The 18,615-nt window shown below is 36.9% G+C and overlaps 1 protein-coding gene across 1 annotated transcript; it reads left to right on the top strand.

The window, feature by feature from the left end:
• Positions 1–12,830: 12,830 nt before the first annotated feature.
• Positions 12,831–13,511, top strand: LOC138895559 (uncharacterized). Its single transcript, XM_070180261.1, has 2 exons — positions 12,831–12,876; positions 13,069–13,511. The coding sequence occupies exons 1-2, from the start codon at positions 12,831–12,833 to the stop codon at positions 13,509–13,511; spliced, it is 489 nt and encodes a 162-aa protein (XP_070036362.1).
• The last annotated feature ends 5,104 nt before the right edge of the window (positions 13,512–18,615 follow it).

The raw sequence follows: 18,615 nt of genomic DNA, 5'->3' as shown, positions 1-18,615 counted from the left end.
TCCGAGAACTGAGTCCATATAAGTGAAGCTGCCTCATCCGGACTACTCAACTCATAAGCACGCCACTATTGATAGGTTGCTCTTCTAAGCTGGAAAGTGGTAAAAGAAACCCTACTCGTCCCCGCTACGCCCATAGTACGGAGAATACGATGACACTCCTCCAGAAAATCATGAGCATAATCTGTAGCCAATCCGTTGAAGGTAGGTGGGTGGTACTTCTTGTGCCTCTCAAGTCTGAGCTGCTCCGCCTCAGAAGCGGTTGTCCTAGTCTCGTGCTGAACCGGAGCTACCAGCGGCATAGGAATGAACTCTGGGGCCTGATCAACCTGGACCCTCTGCTCAGGAGTACGGGCTGCGGGAGTCTGTGCCCCTCCCCCATCCTGAGACGTGGCGGGAGCTAACAGAATCAATCCAGACTGAGTTAAGGTATTCAACATGCTCATGAATTGGGCTAGAGTCTCCTGGAGGGTTGGTGCAGCAATAGGAATTTCCAGAGCCTGTCCTCCAACTGGAACTACTGGGAGCTACTCTATCGCAGCTCGCGCGGGTACTCTAGCTGCACTGCATGGACGTACTCTACCCCGGCCCCTTCCTCTTGTGGCTCTAGCAGGGGGCGCGGGTGCTTGGTCATTAGATCCTCCGGTACGGGTCCTCACCATCTGTGAGAAATAATAAAATAGAGAATTTTTAGAATTTGATGTCAATAACTCCCACGACAAGGAATCAAAAGAAGTATGATTTTTCCTAACAGTTCCATAGCCTCCCGAAGATAAGTACAGACGTCTCTGTACCGATCCGCGAGACTCTAATAAAACGGCTTGTGACTCATGGCACCTATGAACCTAGAGCTCTGATACCAACTTGTCACGACCCAAATTCTCCTTCCGTGAATCATCGTGACGGCACCTAGTCTCTACGACTAGGTAAGCCTAACACTTGCGGAAATGAGATGAAAAACATAAAAATTAATAACTAATAGTAACAGATATTTTAATAAGCAATTGGGAAGCTGCTCAGCATATAAAATAATCAACTCTCAAAATATACATGACACTCCCAAGACCCGGAACACCGTATGTCACAAGCTTCTACTAAGTTCTAACTGTTCTATACATCAGTGTCTATAGAAATAGAGAAGAATCAACATAGGGAGATAGAGGGGGGACTCCGAGGATCTGCGGGCGTGGGCAGATGTACATTGAAGTTCTTCGAAACAGCAATGACTGCAACTAAGGACAAGACTGATAAAAGGAACCTGGATCTGCACACAAAAAATATGTGCAGGAAAGGGTGTGAGTACACTACAGCGGTACCCAATAAATGTCGAGCCTAACCTCGGTCGAGTAGTGACGAGGTCAGGTCAGGCCCATTGGTATATAATAATAAAAACAGGAGAATAATCAGTATAATAAGAGACTAAAGTTAAACAGAGAAAAGAACAGTGAAATAGCATAACAATGCACGGAATTAAGCAACAGGGGATCTCCCGAGATAGCGTCTCGTAGTCCCAAAAGTAAATATGCAGGGAGAACTCCCGAGGTACCGCCTCGTAGTCTCAAAGTAAATATGCAGGGGGATCTCCCGGGATACCGTCCCGTAGTCCCAAAAGTAAATATGTAGGGGGATCTCCAGGGATACTGTCCCGTAGTCCCAAAAGTAAATATGCAGGGGGATCTCCCGGGATACCGTCCCGTAGTCCCAAAAGTAAATATGCAGGGGGATCTCCCGGGATACCGTCCCGTAGTCCCAAAGTAAATACATAGCGCAATCAATTACAAACGACAAGTACATCAAGAGAATCTACAGTTTAGACTAAGTACAAGTCGGGAAAAAAGCAGGAATTCAATAGGCATGCTGCAAAGAGTTCAATTAAGCAAACAAGGCACATAGACATGTTATTCTAAGCTAACAGGGTAACTACGCTTGCTAGTATATTCAATTAAGGTGAAAACGGGGAATTTCTCAGTAAAAACAGGTTTTTCAACAAATAGCCCATGTACGCACTCGTCACCTCGTGTACGTGACGCTCACATAGTAAAATCAGTACCAAATCCTAAGGGGATTTCCCCCACACAAGGTTAGGCAATCCACTTACCTCGAACCAAGCTAAATCAGTCGGTAGCAATGCTCTTCCCACGAATATCCGGCTCCGAATGGCCCAAATCTAGCCAAAATCAATTACATACCATAAATATATCTATAAGAAACTAATAGTCAATGAAATCTAAGCTAAAGCGAGAAATTAGGAAATAGCCCCAAAAAGCCTCCCCGGGCCCACGTCTCGGAATCGGGTAAAAGTCATAAAATATGAACACTCATTCACTCACGAGTCCAACCATATAAAATTTACTCAAATCCGACCACGAATCTCCTTTCAAAATTAGAAATCTTAGTTGAAGAACTTCTCTCAATTTTTCCCAATTTTCAACCCCAAAAATCCGAAATTAAAGATCAAATTAATGATAGATTAGTGGGATATAATCAAAATAGAGTGTAGAATCATTACCCAATCGATGTCTCTGAAAATCTCCCAAAATCTCATTCAAATCCGAGCTCCCAAACTCAAGTTTGGATAAAAATGGCCAAACCCTCATTTTTTAAATGTTTAATACTGCCCAGTGATTCCTTAATCGCAATCGCGGAAATAGCCTCGCGATCGCGAAGCACAACTTCGCTGCCCCAAAAATTAACCCTACGCGAACGCGAAAAACTCAACGTGAACGCGATTCACTGGCTCTCATACTTACGCGATCGTGAATAACCCCACGTGTTCACGAAGAACAACACTTGAATTCCACTGCTGCTTTACTTCCTCTTCGCGAACGCGGCCTAGCCCACGCGTTCGTGATGCACAGCCTGACCAACCTACGTGATCGCGTCCCCATATTCGCGAACGCAAAGAACAACTTCAGCTGGCCTCTCAGATGCCTTACGCGATCGAGAGACCTCTCTTGTAAAGGCGATGAAGAAAAAGTCTGCAACAAAACACCAGAAAATCTCCTATCTTCCACAAGTCCAAAATGATCCGTTAATCATCTGAAATCAACCCGAGGCTCTCAGGACCTCAACCAAACATACCAACCAATCCTAAAATACCATAAGAACTTAGTCGAGCCCTCAAACCACATCAAACAATGCTAAAATCACGAATCGCCCTCCAATTCAAACTTAAAGAACTGGAAACTTCCAAATCCGACAACCGATGCCGAAACCAACCAAACCACTTCCGATTAATCCCAAAATTTGCACACAGCTCATATTCAATCCTATGAACCTATTCCAACTTCCAGAATCAGAATCCGACCCCGATATCAAAATTCCACTACCGATACAAGTCTCTAAAACTTTGTCTTTTTCCATTTCAATCCTAAATGAGCTACAAACCTCCAAAACACTATCCGGACACGCTCCTAAGTCCAAAATCACCTAACGGGGCTAACGGAACTGACGGAACTCCATTCTGGAGTCGTCTTCACACATTTCTAACTACGGTCCAAATCCTAAGACTTAAGCCTCCATTTAGGGTCTAAGTGTACCAAAATACTCCAAAAACCAAAACGAAACCTCCCGGCAAGTCACAATAGTAGAAAAGGATACGGGAAAAATAGTTAATAGGGGATCGGGGCTATAACTCTCAAGACGGCCGGTCGGGTCGTCACATGTGACTTGAGCATCTTCAATTTCCTTAGAGCATAGGCTATCACGCGACTATTTTTCAAGAGAAAATATCATAATCCTACCCTCAAAGTATCACATAACATCATGAATCCTCTAGAGCCTATTGGAATAAGACTAACATTAGTGTAATTGTCAAACATGCTTTCTCATTGTACATTTCTCCATCCACTGAAATTTAGCGATTTTCTATGTTAACTTAGTGAGTAGCGGTGCTATTCTAGAGAAATCCTACACAAATGCCTATAGTAGCATGTCAGCCAAAAGTAATCTCTGCAGGAAAAATGGGTCTCGGCCATTTATGAATTGTTTCTATCTTCTTAGAATCTACCATTTTTCATTCTTAGATACCATGTGTCCTATGAATACCATCGAGTCCATCTAATTGAAGAACTTGGAAAAAAGTTTGATTTTCCTGTAGTGTCTTTGACATATTTTTCAAGTAATTCTCGTGCTCTTCCCGGGTACGAGAATATACCAGAATATAGTAAGTAAAAATTATGAATTTGTTTTTTCCAAAAGCAACTTTAAACACCATATTCATTATATACATCAATGCAATTGGAGCATTGGCCAATCTAAAGGACATCACGGGTAACTCATAATGTTTGCACCGAGTACTAGAAGCGTCCAAGAGGGTCGCAGAAGCGGTTCTGGCTGGGGAAGGCTGGGACCGCAGATGCGGTCAAGTTTCACAGAAGCGGGACCACAGATGCGGCTAAGTTTCACATAAGCAGGACCGCACATGCGCACGAAGAGCCACAGAAACGGAGGCGCAGAAGCGCTGCCGGGCCGCAGATGAGGGAAATGTTGGGCTGAGCTTGAACCACACCTACGATGGAATTTCCGCAGGTGCGGAGCCGCAAAAGCGGCTATTGGACCACATGTGCGAAGATCATGGCTGGGCAGTGTTTTCTTTAAAACGAGAATTGGGTTCAATTTCACTTCATTTTGTCCATGGGATCCAATTTTGGAGCAGGTTTGGAGTGCCATCTTCATCCTCTATTATGGGGTAAGTGACTTCTTCTCATTTTGGGTTAAATATATGGTTTGTATATGGATTTAAATGTGGAAATCAGTAGAAAATTGGGATTTTGAAGAAAAACCTAGAAATTGGTATTCTTGGATTTTGATCACGAATTTGGGCATGGAATTGGAAATAAATTTTATATTTGAGTTCGTGGGGTTATGGATAAAGTTTATCTTCGAAAATTTTGGAATCCGGACACGTGGGCTCGAGGGTGATTTTTATCGACTTTTCGAACGGAGTTGGAAATTATTGTAAATAGGATTATAATGAGTACTAGAGTATATATTAATGGAATTGCTCATTTATTGGCTAGTTTTGGAGTTGGGCATCGATTTGAGTTGTTTGAACGGCTTGGGAGCCGACTATAGAATTTCGGAGCAAGGTAAGTCTCCTTTCTAACCTTGTAAGAGGGAATTAACCCCATAGGTGAATCAAATCATTATGTGTTTCTATTTGTAGGAGCTACGTACGCACGAGGTGATGAGAGTCCGTGCGTAGCTACTATTATGCTTATGTCTAGATAGTCTAGGGCTCATATCATGTTGTACTTGCAATGTTTGCGCTCTACTTGGTAATTTAATTATTTAAGACATTTAGAAACTCGATAAAGGAATTGTAAAAAGGTTAAACTTTGTTTACTTGACCGTTAAAACGATAATTTGAAATTTTGGAATATTTGCCCTTAATAAATCTTGAATTGATTGTTTAATGTGTTTTCTCTTTTGTGGAGTGGACCGAACGCCTCGGTAGCAGATAGATGCATCTATGGTTCGTGTCGTTCGACCCTTGGCAGTGCACAATTTAAATATTATGTTGGATCGGGCCGTACGACCTCAACCTGATTTGCGCATGATATATTTTTGGAATTGATAATAATTGATATTGCTTTCATTGGCTCGAGCTACAAAAATATTAAATGACAAAAATAAATTTGAAAATTTCTTATGAACAAAAGAATTATTTACTTATTTCATGATATTGAGCTTACAACCGTTCTACGTAATTCATGCTTAATTATATCATTGATATTTTATTTATAGCCCATAATAAGTATCGAAGTCGACCCCTCGTCACTACTTTTTCGAGGTTAGGCAGGATACTTACTGGGTACGCGTTGATTTACGTACTCATACTACATTTGCTGCACATTTTTGTGCAGGTGCATATATGTCTAGTGGCTTTGTGGGCGCAGAGGCACGGTTATTGCGGGGACTTAGGTGAGCTGCATTCCACATTACGAGTGCGCAGCCAGCAATTGCGGGGACTTAGGTGAGCTGCATTCCACGTTACGAGTCCGCAGCCAACAGAGTCTCTTTCAGAATATTTATATTTCTCCTGTCCGAATTTGTATTCCGGACAGATGTTGTATTTTATTTTATATTCCTAGTTGAGGCTATGCACTTGGGGTGATTTGGGTTGTCCTGTATTGAAATTGTTGTAAAATATTATTATTTACACTGTAAATTCCATCTTTTACTGTTTAATTTAAGAAAAATCTAATTTCTAAAATATTAAAAATAAGAACCAAATTAAGTATTTATTTTTGGCTTACTGACAACGGTGTCCGGCGCCATCATGACTTTAATGAATTTTGGGACGTGACACTTTTCATAGTAATTGAGGGTAGCATGGTAAGAAGATAATTAATCCATATCCATCTGTACGTTAGAGTCAACTATATCAAGTACAACTTGGTTAGCTAGGGTTTATTTCTCTTAACTTGAATCTTAAAAGTTTTAAACATATGTCTAACTACTATAAGTTTTTCACATATGTGGCAACCCGAAAATGATCGCTTAATATCTCAAAATATTCTTGATTTTTAAATCTTCGGCTCATGTTAAAATCCATACTAAAAGATATTCTAATCTCGATCTTCTTATGTGAGTTCTTGCACGCCTATCATGTCCATATTTTCAATCTTTCTGGTAAGTGCAAGTGCTATAGAATAGGTTTAAGTCTTCATATATGCAGTTACTATCTTGTTTAAACAATTAACCAACCTTTCAACAAGCCTCTAAACTTAAGATGTTGCTTGCGTATCCGGCTGAGAAAGTTTGGTATTATATGTAAGTATACCCAACGTCTAAAATAATTTCTTAAATGATCTAGCAGGCAAGTTCACGTCACAAACTATCAAGAAGGAAGTGATTCATAAACACTTTAGTGAAATTATTCCCAAATTAGTTGTGTTGCTCATGTTGGCATCTCTAAGAGTACTGTAGCATTTCATGTATTCGCCATGTTCTCTAGTCTAAAAGTTGCATGTTCCATAGACCTCTTCATGAAATATCCTATAGCTCATAATGTGGTAAGTATTTTACTAAAACCTTTAAGGATCCTTTAAACTATCAGAAATAGTAAACTTAGTAGTTTCAGCTTTAGAAATTTTATTAAGAATATATTGTTGTTCCCCATAATCTTCAAGGTGCATGAGGACTTTAGAGCCCCTACTTTGTTGCTCATTCTTCTCATGTTTATCTATTATATCCATAAAGATCTCAATTGTTTTATTTTTTTTCATTGAGGTAAGTACCTTTTTGTGATAGCACTCCTTTATCGATGTAGTGGTGGACTAGTATAAATTTCCGAAATGGACTCTATTACACATCTTACCGGAAAGCACCTCATATGGCACAATGAACCTTTCACTGGTCTTGTATTCTACTTATGGAGCATTTCTTTATTTGGAGATGGTTGCATGTCCATTGGCGAAATTTGACGTCTTTGAAGTTTGAACCTCTAGCCAAATTCTATTATAGGGTAATTGGTCCGAGCCATGCATGAATAGGATAAGTAATGACGGATTCAGTTATTTGACCCTAATCGCCACACAAGTATAGAGAAATAAGAAAGAAAGACAAGACACATCCTATCACGCCGTCGCAGAATCATGATTATGGGAATGGCAAGCTACATAACCATAATTGAGATTCTACTACCGACGTGTGCTCCATTAGTCACAAGAATAACCAAGGGCTCTGATACCAACTTTGTCACGGCCCAATTTAGGATCATGACCGGCACTTAGGAGCAAGTGCTCCTAAGTAAGCCTCATCGATAATTTACAGAAAATCGGATAGAGTTTCTCCTATTTTAGGACTATCCAAAAATAAACCTGTCATAGAAATCAACAACACAACCAACCTATATCGACCAAACAAGTTATAATTCCCATTCACAAAATATTTCCAACACAATAATACTGACTTCATCTCCAAGTATACGATAGGAAAATCTAATACGAATCACACGTCTATATCAATAAAAGAATACTTATGACACTCATAAGAATGACTATGGAGCGACTTTAAGAGTTTCAAGAAAGAGACTATAACAAATAAATAACAATCTTTTTCCACGCAAATAAATACGGGGCTCACCAGGAACTGCCAACTCGTGTACTCTAATTAACGGAATCCGTGTCTGCGTCTACTGTTATTTCTGTAAAAATAATAGCGGGGAGTGAGTCGCTAGCTCAGGGAGTGATAATACTTAACCACAATCGTTTTTAATAGGGGATAAGTTAGAAAACATGCTTGTATATATAATAATCACAAAATAAAATGCCCTTTTTAAAACGGTAATAATAATCAGTCTCATCATGTGTTTCCTGTAACAAAATCAATTTAACAATTCAGTAATAAACTCGGTAAATACTGTGTCATAACAAATCTTTATATTTGGGAGGTTTCCAGAAAAGGATCATATAATCTGTATCACTGTGTGGACTCCTTTATAAGAGGAGTCAAATATAACCGTAGGTCCCTACTCGAGGGAAAACTGTAACTGTATGCTAGTTCTACCTTCTCACTAGCAAGGGCTCTAACTGCACTCGATAATCAGTAAATACAAGGTGCACCAGGTCTAACAAACCCGTTGTTAGCTACGCGATCCTTCAAAGTCTCCTCCCATTCATACTTTTCTTTGTAAACAGTAAATCTTCACATGGAAGCATTTTCAAAACAGTACAGGGCATTTAAATTTTTATCAAATTATGTAATTCAATTTCGGTAACGGTAATCATATCTCTAGTAATAGTAAAACATGTCTAGTAACAGTGAGAATATTTTAAATAACTGTAAACATCTCAAGTAAATAATTCAGTACCATATCAAGTAAGAGACTTGTCCCACATGCAATTTCAAACATTCGGTAACACATTTTATTTTCAAAATAATGTATAAACCATGCAGGTTATGAAAATACAAATTGCGGTAAAATTACTACTCACAGTACTCGTGTCGAAATACCAAACCCAGTGACTCGAGCGATTTGTACGACTTTCTTCAATCAATCTATAATCACATCAATATCAATCTTGTGTTAATTTCTTTGTTTAAGCTAATTCATAGCTAAATTTAGATTCCAAATCCTCAGAATTTTATGTTATACCATCAATTTACTGAATTATATTTATCCATGCTATGAGTAATTCAACTAGTCTATAATCTATCAATTTCAACTTACTCGTATATTTGTTTTTCCAATTTTCTTTTACCCAAATTATGCCAACTATGTGTATATATCTAAATCATATAGGATCACTATCGATAATACTTTCTTTCGTAGCTAACAAAATTATATACACCTAGAAGATAATCTTAAGCAAGTGAAGTAAGAAAGTTTATTCTTTTAATTTAAAAGAATGCCTTCAACAAATTGCCTTTGTTTCTATGTCTGTTCCCATATTTAATTCATACTATTACACACAAAGACATTAAGAATTTGATTTGTTTTTAAAAAATAAATCTTCGTTACAAAATGTTCTACATGCACCCATGATTCTTCCATAAAGTGCTATGAGTTAAGGGAAGCATTACTTAATCTTTTCTTGTTTCTAATTATATTAGTCAATCTCACTATATAACACAAATTATTAAATTTATATACTCTCATATTAGTAAAATAAAATATAAAAATATTATATTACCTATTTCCCAAAGTCTGGTTCCAGCCTCTTTCTTCTTCTTCTTCTTCTTCTTTTCTTCTTCTTCTTCTTCTTCTTCTTCTTCTTCTTCTTTGCGTTTTTTTATGCTTTTGTTGTAGCAGCAACGCTGCTTTCCCTTTTTTCCAATTCCCTTTTCTTTCTTTTGGTTCACGTGGGCTTTTGCCCTTCTTTTAAATTGATTAGGTTTTTCTTTTTTTTTTCTTTTCTTGTATTGTTTTTTTTGTTATGTTAAAAGACAAACATACCCTAACTTAAATATGGGTCATTACAAACATGACAAGACAACTTCATATCTAATGAGCATAAGAACCTAAGAGGCTTAAACGGTCAAATTAAGCCCGAGTACGTACTCTTCACCTCACGTACACGACCTTCACATGACACAGTTAGCACAAATGACTCAAATCCTAAGGGGTAGTTCCCCCACACAAAGTTAGGCAAGATACTTACCTCAAAGAAGCTAGACCGATACTCTAAAATGATCTTCTCAAGTGAAACAACCTCCGGATGGCTCAAATCTAGCCAAAATAACTTCAAATCATAAATAAAAATCATACAAAACAATTCCGGATAATAAAGCTTTGATCTTTAATAAAAACTAAAAAGTCAATCCAAAGTCAACCCCGGGCCCGCACTTCAAAACCCGAAAAAATTTACAAAATCCGAACACCCATTCGGTAATGAGTCCAACCATACCAAAATTATCAATTTTCGATATCGAATCGCCCTTCAAATCCTCTTTTAACATTTTTGAAAACTTTATACAAAATTCTCATTTTCTTCCATTCAATTCACTAATTTAATGATGAAAAAGTTAAGGAATCATGAAATATAATCAATTTTGGATAAAGAACACTTACCCTAATCAAACACGTGAAGAACCCTTTAAAGATCACCCAAATTCGAGCTCCCCAGCTCTAATTATGTTAAAATGGTGAAACCGACATTTTTAGAAACCTCTCTAGGCAAGTCGCATTTGACACCTGAGACTTATAAATCGCATTTGAAACTTGAGACTTATAAATTGCATTTTACACCTGAGACTTATAAATCGCATTTGACACCTGCGATTTGCCTTTGCTCCCTCAAACACCAGAAAAATAGCAGTCTTTTCCGACACAAAAATGGGCATAACTCTCTCATACGACCTCGGAATGCGACGATTCTTGTTGCTATGGTTCTGCAATTACGATACGGATCTGATGGTTCAATTGAATCACAAATCAAAAGTCATTTGTAAAATGTGGTACCCTTTGAATACATAATACGAAACTGCTCCAGACCTTAAACCACCGAACAAAACGCTAATTCTTAAAACGACCGGCCGGGTCGTTAGCTGTAGATCTAAAGGGAACTAAAAAATTAACTAAGAAATTCCCACAGACAACGCCAAATTGTTTGACAAAAAAATATAGATCTTGGTTCAACTAATTAAATTTATACAAATGTGGGTTAGTCTTGGTTAATAATAATATCCTAAAGACGAAATTCTCGGTAGTGTCATAAATAGCACGTAGATCTATTCCAAAAGCTATGACTGTGTACAATAATCAATATTTAAGAACCCAAACAAAGTAATGGAGCATTAAATAATTAATGATGAATAGTAATAGATGACATTTATGTAAATAGAACGAATTAGTCACCCGAGAAAAGATGAAATCAATGGATATTCTTTTTGACAATGATGAATGATGGATAAGCCTTTGAGTATCCGAGATATTCTCGGATCCAATGAAAAAGTATGGACAAGAATCTTAGTAAAAATATTATTTTTGTAGGCTTGCAAGAAGACGGGATTCTCCCTTTAAAGTCAAAGTGTATTTTACAAATGAATATCTCATGTCCCTTATCATTGTATCTCTTTTTATCTATAGGGAATATGTTCCTAGAAACCCTAATAGTACAAGTGCAGAGAATATCCATTAGAATATTCTTTTTAATGTCCTATCTTGAAACTAGCCGTTATAACTCTGTCAAGGATATTCGATCTCGGCCTTGATCCTTGATGACTCCTCGACTTCAGGCCTTGTTGACTGTTCGATCACGGCCTTCATTGTTTCTTAGATCACTTCGACACGTGGCGGCGTGGATATATTTTACTAATTAAAGCTATTTTGACTTGAGTATTCTAGAGATAGATTTTGACTCGTACAATCTTAAAGATGTAATAAATTGTTAGCATTTTATCTTCATCAAAATATTCTCAGATGTGTTAATCAGCTTGAAGTGCTCCTGAAAGTATATTGGTTTAGTAAGAGACAGATAATCACTATTCACTAGTATTAAATGTTTGAGGGAGAACGTACGTAATGCGTTGATTTTGCTAAAATGGTCACTGACTGTGAATTTCAAACATTCAACCACATAGTATAAAGTCTAAACAAAAGAGTGATCTGAATTAACTGTTCCGAAAAGGCTTGTTATTACAATGTCACAATGCAAAAGGTAATATTAAAAATTAGTAACATCGTCTAAATTAATCGCCGCAGGTTCCATCAATTTGAAGTAATAATAAGTGACGTCTGAACATGTAGGATGATGAACTAGGACATAATTGAAATCCAAGTGGCACTGTCTTTCACCTGCTTTTCTAAAAAAATTATAAAGTAGTATTTTTTTTCTTGGTTGTGTATCTCGTGTTAGTTCTTTATAACCATGTTTTCTCGTGGCATTTTCTTTAAAATTTTCGATTTTGAAAACGTATAAAAAAGTTCATTTTCATCAATTAATTAGATACTGATATTCTCTCTTGCCCATATTCTCTCTTACCCATTTTTTCAATCAATCAGGCTCACTAGTATGTTGATTTTGCATCTGTTACTGCTACTGTTTTCTAGAATAATTAGTTATTTAATTTTAGGAGGAGACTGCTAGAAGATTCAGAATTTTAATTATAGTAAGAGTTTAGTAATTTAGTTGTAGGAGGAGTCTACTACTTTATTTATTTGGCTATTTAAAGTCCTATGATTAATAAATTTTTATAGATAATTTTTTCAATCATATTTTCAATCTTCTTGCTGCTTGCATATTTTTTTAAAAATCTATAACAGTGGTATCAGAGCGTCCATTGATCTTGACGGATCTCTGAATTCGCTGAAAAACAACCAATTTCTACCACTTTTAAACCATACGCATTTTTACCCATACCGATTTTTAACCAAATTTTTAACAATGGCAAGCAACAGTCTCTCTTTGAATATCCCACAAACTTTCACTGGTGAAAACTATTAGATTTGGTCGGTGAAGATGAAATCTTATCTTGAAGCTTATGATCTATGGGAAGTTGTAATGGAAGACAAACTTATACAACCACTTCCTGCAAATCCTATCCTTGCCCAAATCAAAGCTCATTCAGATGAGAAAACCAAAAAATACAAAGCCAAAACTATAATTTAAAATTCAGTTGCAGGTTCAATCTTCTCTAAAATCATTGCATGTGAGACAGCAAAAGAAGCTTGGAAAACACTCAAACAGGAGTATCAAGGAAGGGAACGAGGCAAACAAAATCAGATTTTAAATTTGAAAAGAGATTTTGAATCTCTTAGAATGCAAGATGATGAGACCATCGCTAAGTATTCTGACCAAATTTCTTTAATTGTCAATAAAATCAGGTTAGTTGGCGAGGATTTCAAAGATGACAGGATAGTTAAAAAAATTCTTGTGACAATTCCTGAGAGATTTGAATCCAAAATTTCCTCTCTAGAAGAGTCTAAAGATCTCTCTACCATCTCTGTGGCAGAATTAATAAGTGCTCTTCAAGCACAAGAGCAAAGAAGGGCCTTCAGACAAGACAAAGTTACTGAGGGTATTTTTTATGCGAAACGCCAAAAAGAAAAAGTCGATTATCCTTAATGCAAATATTGCAAAAAGAAAACACACTTAGAAAATTTTTGTTGGTAGAGACCTGATGCATTATGTAAAAATTACAAGCAAAAAGGTCATATTACACTAGTGTGCAAGTTCAAAGATGCTCATGCACAAGCACTAATAGCAGAAGAAGGAATTGAGGATGCTCTTCTTTAGACTGCAGCAACAGAAGCAAGGAGGAGTGTTGGATTTTGCATCTGTTACTGCTACTGTTTTCTAGAATAATTAGTTGTTTAGTTTTATGAGGAGTCTGCTAGAAAATTCAGAATTTTAATTATAGTAAGAGTTTAGTAATTTAGTTGTAGGAGGAGTCAACTACTTTATTTATTTGGCTATTTAAAACCCTATGATTAATAAAATTTTAGAGACAATTTTTTCATTCCTATTTTCAACTTTCTTGCTGCTTGCATATTTTTTTTTAAATTCATAACATAGTATCCATTTCATATTTTATACTGCCATAATAACGGCAATAATATGAAAGCTTCTTATTTTAATAATAACAGTAATCGATCTGACTCTCATTAAACAAGTATCTCATACTTATTTACCAATAATAGATTCATCCAGGCTGGACCCACGTAGGATCAAGATCGTTAAAATGAATGCGCTTCGTTGAAATTTTTGATATTCAATGTGGGTTAAATTCTGTAAAATGCGTAAATATATATGTTCTTTGAACTTATTTGACACGAGTTGATCCTGTGGAAAGATGGTCTAGCTGGTTCAATGTTGGGCAAGGGTTAGGAGTTCGAAATCTGAGTAAATTTTGCGTAGTTTTATTCTGCGTCAGCATGTGCATCACAAATACAAGTGCATGTCATTTTAATGCTAAAGGGTCTCGTAGACAATAAATTTAGAGAAAATAAAATAAAGACTTCGTAGTATTTTATTTCAAATTATATTAGTGTACAATTTCTATGAATCCTCTGATTCTACTTTTCAACAGTAAATAAAAAAGTCTTCGAGCTTAATCTTGAACTTTATTTTATTTTAATCCAAGTGCTTGAGGCCTGATCTTGATCTGGACGTATTTTTAATCCAAGGGCTTGCAGCTTGTTCTTGAATCTTCGTCTTAATCTTTTAATTCTTAAAACACTTGAATGCTTGTAGCTTTTAGAGAAATCTGCAGCGTTTGATTCACGAGCTCCCTCTTGCTTCTTGTTATAACTTCTGGTGTCTTTTCTGAGTTATGAAGACTCCTATTTATAGTTGTGGGAGGGAAGAGTTATAATAAGAACAAACTCTTTCCGACCAATCAAATTTAAGTGTGACAAGGCCGCATTTGATTGGCCAGAACATGTCACTTGCACACGTGGCGCGGTACCCTTTAATTTGACTTGGCATGCCTTGTCATTTTGACACATAGCACAATCCTATTTGCTCTTCCATTTGACTTGGTGCGCCACGTCATTTGACACGTGGCACCAAACTGGGCCTCTAGGAAGATGACATCTTGGGCTTAATGAAGTAGGCTCATCACTTTAGCCCAATTAAATGGGCTAGCCCAATGAATTAAGACTTAGTTATTTAATCCATATATGTTGGAATTATATAACTAATCCAATTATATTAGCCCAATAAATTTATTTGGACTAATATATTTAAAATATAGTCCGCATTATTTTATCAATTTAAATTCGATAAAATTTAAATGCTTACAAATGCCTCCTACTTCAAAGCTTGTCAGGGTGTTTAAACCTTTTACCGACTAAACTTGAAGTATTTACGGAGTATTGAATTCGGAGTTCTGAGTCAAGTAGAAACTGTGCCCATAATTTATTCCTTGAGATTATGAATGTCAGTTCATAAAATAAGAATAATGCCAAATTACGTAGGCATATAATTCTTGGCACTTGAACCACCATTGCCAAAGATTTCATTGTTTCCTTTATTAGCAAAAGAATAAAATAGTAGTGGTTAGGCTTGAATAAGTTAGATTCACTTGTATTCTTAGTTCATTTACGTAGAAATCTACTTTGATATCTTTGCCAGCGAAACTCCTACTTCGAGTCCACTAACTGTCGCCGCCTCCATCAGCCAAATCCTTGTAGGAAACAATTTGTAGTAATGTACCACATCGACAATAACTTCCCAAAGCCCTCTTTCAAAGATCTATATAAACCGTAGGCTGTTAAATCTTTTAGCATCAATTGCAGTGTTTGCAAGCTGCATCGATCCTACTTTTGACGATTTGGGACATTGACATGAAGGTAATTTCTTCTTCTTTTCTTATGCTTTCTTCTTTGTTTTACTCTGTTGTCTCCTTTTTTTTTTTAAAGTAACTTCGCCAAACTACGAAGTCCTTTATAAGTTCGAGATGAAGACCTTTAAAAGTTCGTGATGAACACCTCTAAAATTTGCGGCGGAAACTCATAAAAATTCACAATGAAGACCTTAAAGGCTCATGGTCAAGATTTTTAAAAGTTCACATTGAAGACCTTTAAAAGATCACGGTGACGATTGTCGCGCCCCTCTTTCTTGCGAAATCGGGTTTCGACACGTGACAACTCTTTAACAGGAAGGTGTTAAAAGAGAGAGTCGCCACCTAACGGGTTTGAGGTGCGTTAGGGATCCTATTTGCAAATAACTCTGGTTTAACCAGTTTGCGTCACCAAAGATCGGTTAAGGGCTCAAATTACTTCGAAGAAAAGGTGTTAGGCACTCTTCGAGGTCCACAACTGTGGATCCCGACCGAACTTGAATTATATGAATTAGTCAAATAGTCAGAAAGAAAAAAAAAAGAATGAAAAAAAATCATTATTAGAAAGTACTTGAGTAAACACAGATAATTGGTTTAAAGACAAGATGGGGGGTCCTAAGTTTTTTAGCCTAAAGAATCACCCCGTGCAACATAAATAATACTTCGTAACTCCCTCGAGGTGGGGTGTTACTCGTATTATTCAGCGGGTACAGACTATCATCTCCTGCTACCCGATTACTATCTTTAAGTTGTTACCTAAGGCGCACTAGTTGATTCTAAGTCGTGCCTTATGCGTGCACTACCCGTCCCATGCCTAAGGTCCAGGAGGCGCTTGGACCTCTATTTTGGATGGTTTCTAGACTTAGCTTAGGCTGCTCAGAAATGATAAAACTAGGCGACATACAAAACAAATTGAACTTCATGTAAAAGCAATTAAGGGCTCAAGTTAGCCTCCACACTTAGACAATAAATGCACGCAAACAAATTAGGCGAGTGACAATTTCAGAATTAATAGAGTCTTAAATCCTATAGTCATAGCTTCTAGGTGATTCTGGATTTTAAACGTACAGGCAGTTTCAGAGTAAGATGCCATTTTAGATACAATTTCTAAGCGACTACACAGTCTTCCTGTTGATTACAGATTATAAGCGATTAAACCTATAGACAAGATATCTAGGTGATTTACACAGTAGTTGGCAGCGATAACTATTGAAGATACTTAGCATTACTCAGTTTGATCATATAGGCATGTTTTCTAATAGTGGCAACAAAACAATATTGAAAGTTCAATATTAATACTTAAAAGCGAGTGGTATTAATCTATAGGCAGGATTTCTAACGATTAACGATTGAAATTGATTTTTTTATACTTAGCTCCTATAGGTATGTCTCCTAGGTGGGTAGTATAATAGCGAATTAACCAATTAAAACCCTATAGGGATGATTTCTAAATGCAGATTTTGTAGAACATAATCTAGCATAGCCCTATAGTCATAGTATCTAGTGAATATGCTGCAGTTATGTAAATTGAAAGATTGGTCAGTGACACTTTATTTCCTATATGCATGGTATCTAATAAAACACATAAGAGCAGAATATGTTAAACGAATTAAATACTCAGGTCCTATAGGCAGGTTATCTAACAACACATAGGAGCAGAACATGTTAAGTAAATTAAAAATCTATAGGCAGGATTTCTACCCGTTCATGCAAATATTAGAATAAACTCATTTTTTTAATTTTACTAACACTCCAATTGTTATTACAATATTATTACAGGCTCAATGAATAAATCAAATTACAAAGTTACAAAATCACTATAGTGGGCCTAAGACAGGCCCAAAGTACACCCAGCCTGGCCAGGCCTTCAAATTTCGCATCCATACAGGTTTCAACACAGCCCAGAAACCACAAGAGAACTTGGATGATACCCAACATCCATAGTTGATCAAAAGATTCAGAAAACAGTCATTTACACAAGCCAATTAGCTTATTCAGTAGGCATAGAGAGGGACATAATTGAGCAGTCAAGAAGAAAATGGCCAAGAACCTTAGGCCCTAGTGTGTCAGAGTTCACAAGGATCTCAAAATGGACCCCGAACAGTGCTCACGCTAGGGAGGTTAATAGAGAGGTTTTAGGAGGCCTTGGCTTTCAGCCGGCCAAGAATTAGAGACTCAGAACACAGAAAGAACCAATGAAAATAGTAGCAAAGTAACAAGGTCTAGAAAAGTGCATTTATATTTTTTGGAGTCAAATACTACAAATTGATCACATAATGGACATATCAACACAGAGGGTGCATGAGTTCAAGAAACTAGTTGATGCTGCAACTTATCACATAACACATTGGGGCATGATATATTTGTATGAGGCAAAGAGTCTTAAACTTATGGGATTACAAAGTTAATGAGTAAAGAGACATTAGGCCAGCAAGACAAACAGTTATCATTAAATCAACAAGTTCAAACCTAAGGTTCAAGTTATGCTAAACATTGGGACATTGGGGCTTAAACAGTTTAACTTATACTAATGAGGCAAGCATAATCATAATTTAGGCAAAACTAGTATGAGAGGTTCCACTTAATTGCTATCGGTACAGAATTGAGCAGAGTGAGAATATACTGAGTGACAAACATAGTCATAGGAGCAAAACACAACTACAGTGAAAGATTTAACAGATTAGGGCATACTAATAACATAAATTAATCACTAAGAAATTCAAAATCAGGCAGGAAACATGATTAGGTAACACAGCTAATGCAAACACTCAGATTGTCAACACATTAAGCTAAACATGCTTCAAACTGTCCAAATTGCCTAAGTTAGATACAAAGATATTTTTTAGAACCAACAGTTTAGGCGTGAGACAATGCTAGAGAAGTTCA

This window comes from Nicotiana tomentosiformis, chromosome 7, assembly GCF_000390325.3.
Source record: "Nicotiana tomentosiformis chromosome 7, ASM39032v3, whole genome shotgun sequence".
Lineage (NCBI taxonomy): Eukaryota > Viridiplantae > Streptophyta > Magnoliopsida > Solanales > Solanaceae > Nicotiana > Nicotiana tomentosiformis.
This window is presented reverse-complemented; position numbering and strand designations above follow the sequence as displayed.

Excerpts from the sequence above, each read along its gene's own strand:
- LOC138895559 (XM_070180261.1), top strand. The coding sequence starts at position 12,831 with ATGGCAAGCAACAGTCTCTCTTTGAATATCCCACAAACTTTCACTG. Across the intron at positions 12,877-13,068 it reads TATCCCACAAACTTTCACTG|GTTCAATCTTCTCTAAAATC; the intron begins GTGAAAACTATT and ends ATTCAGTTGCAG.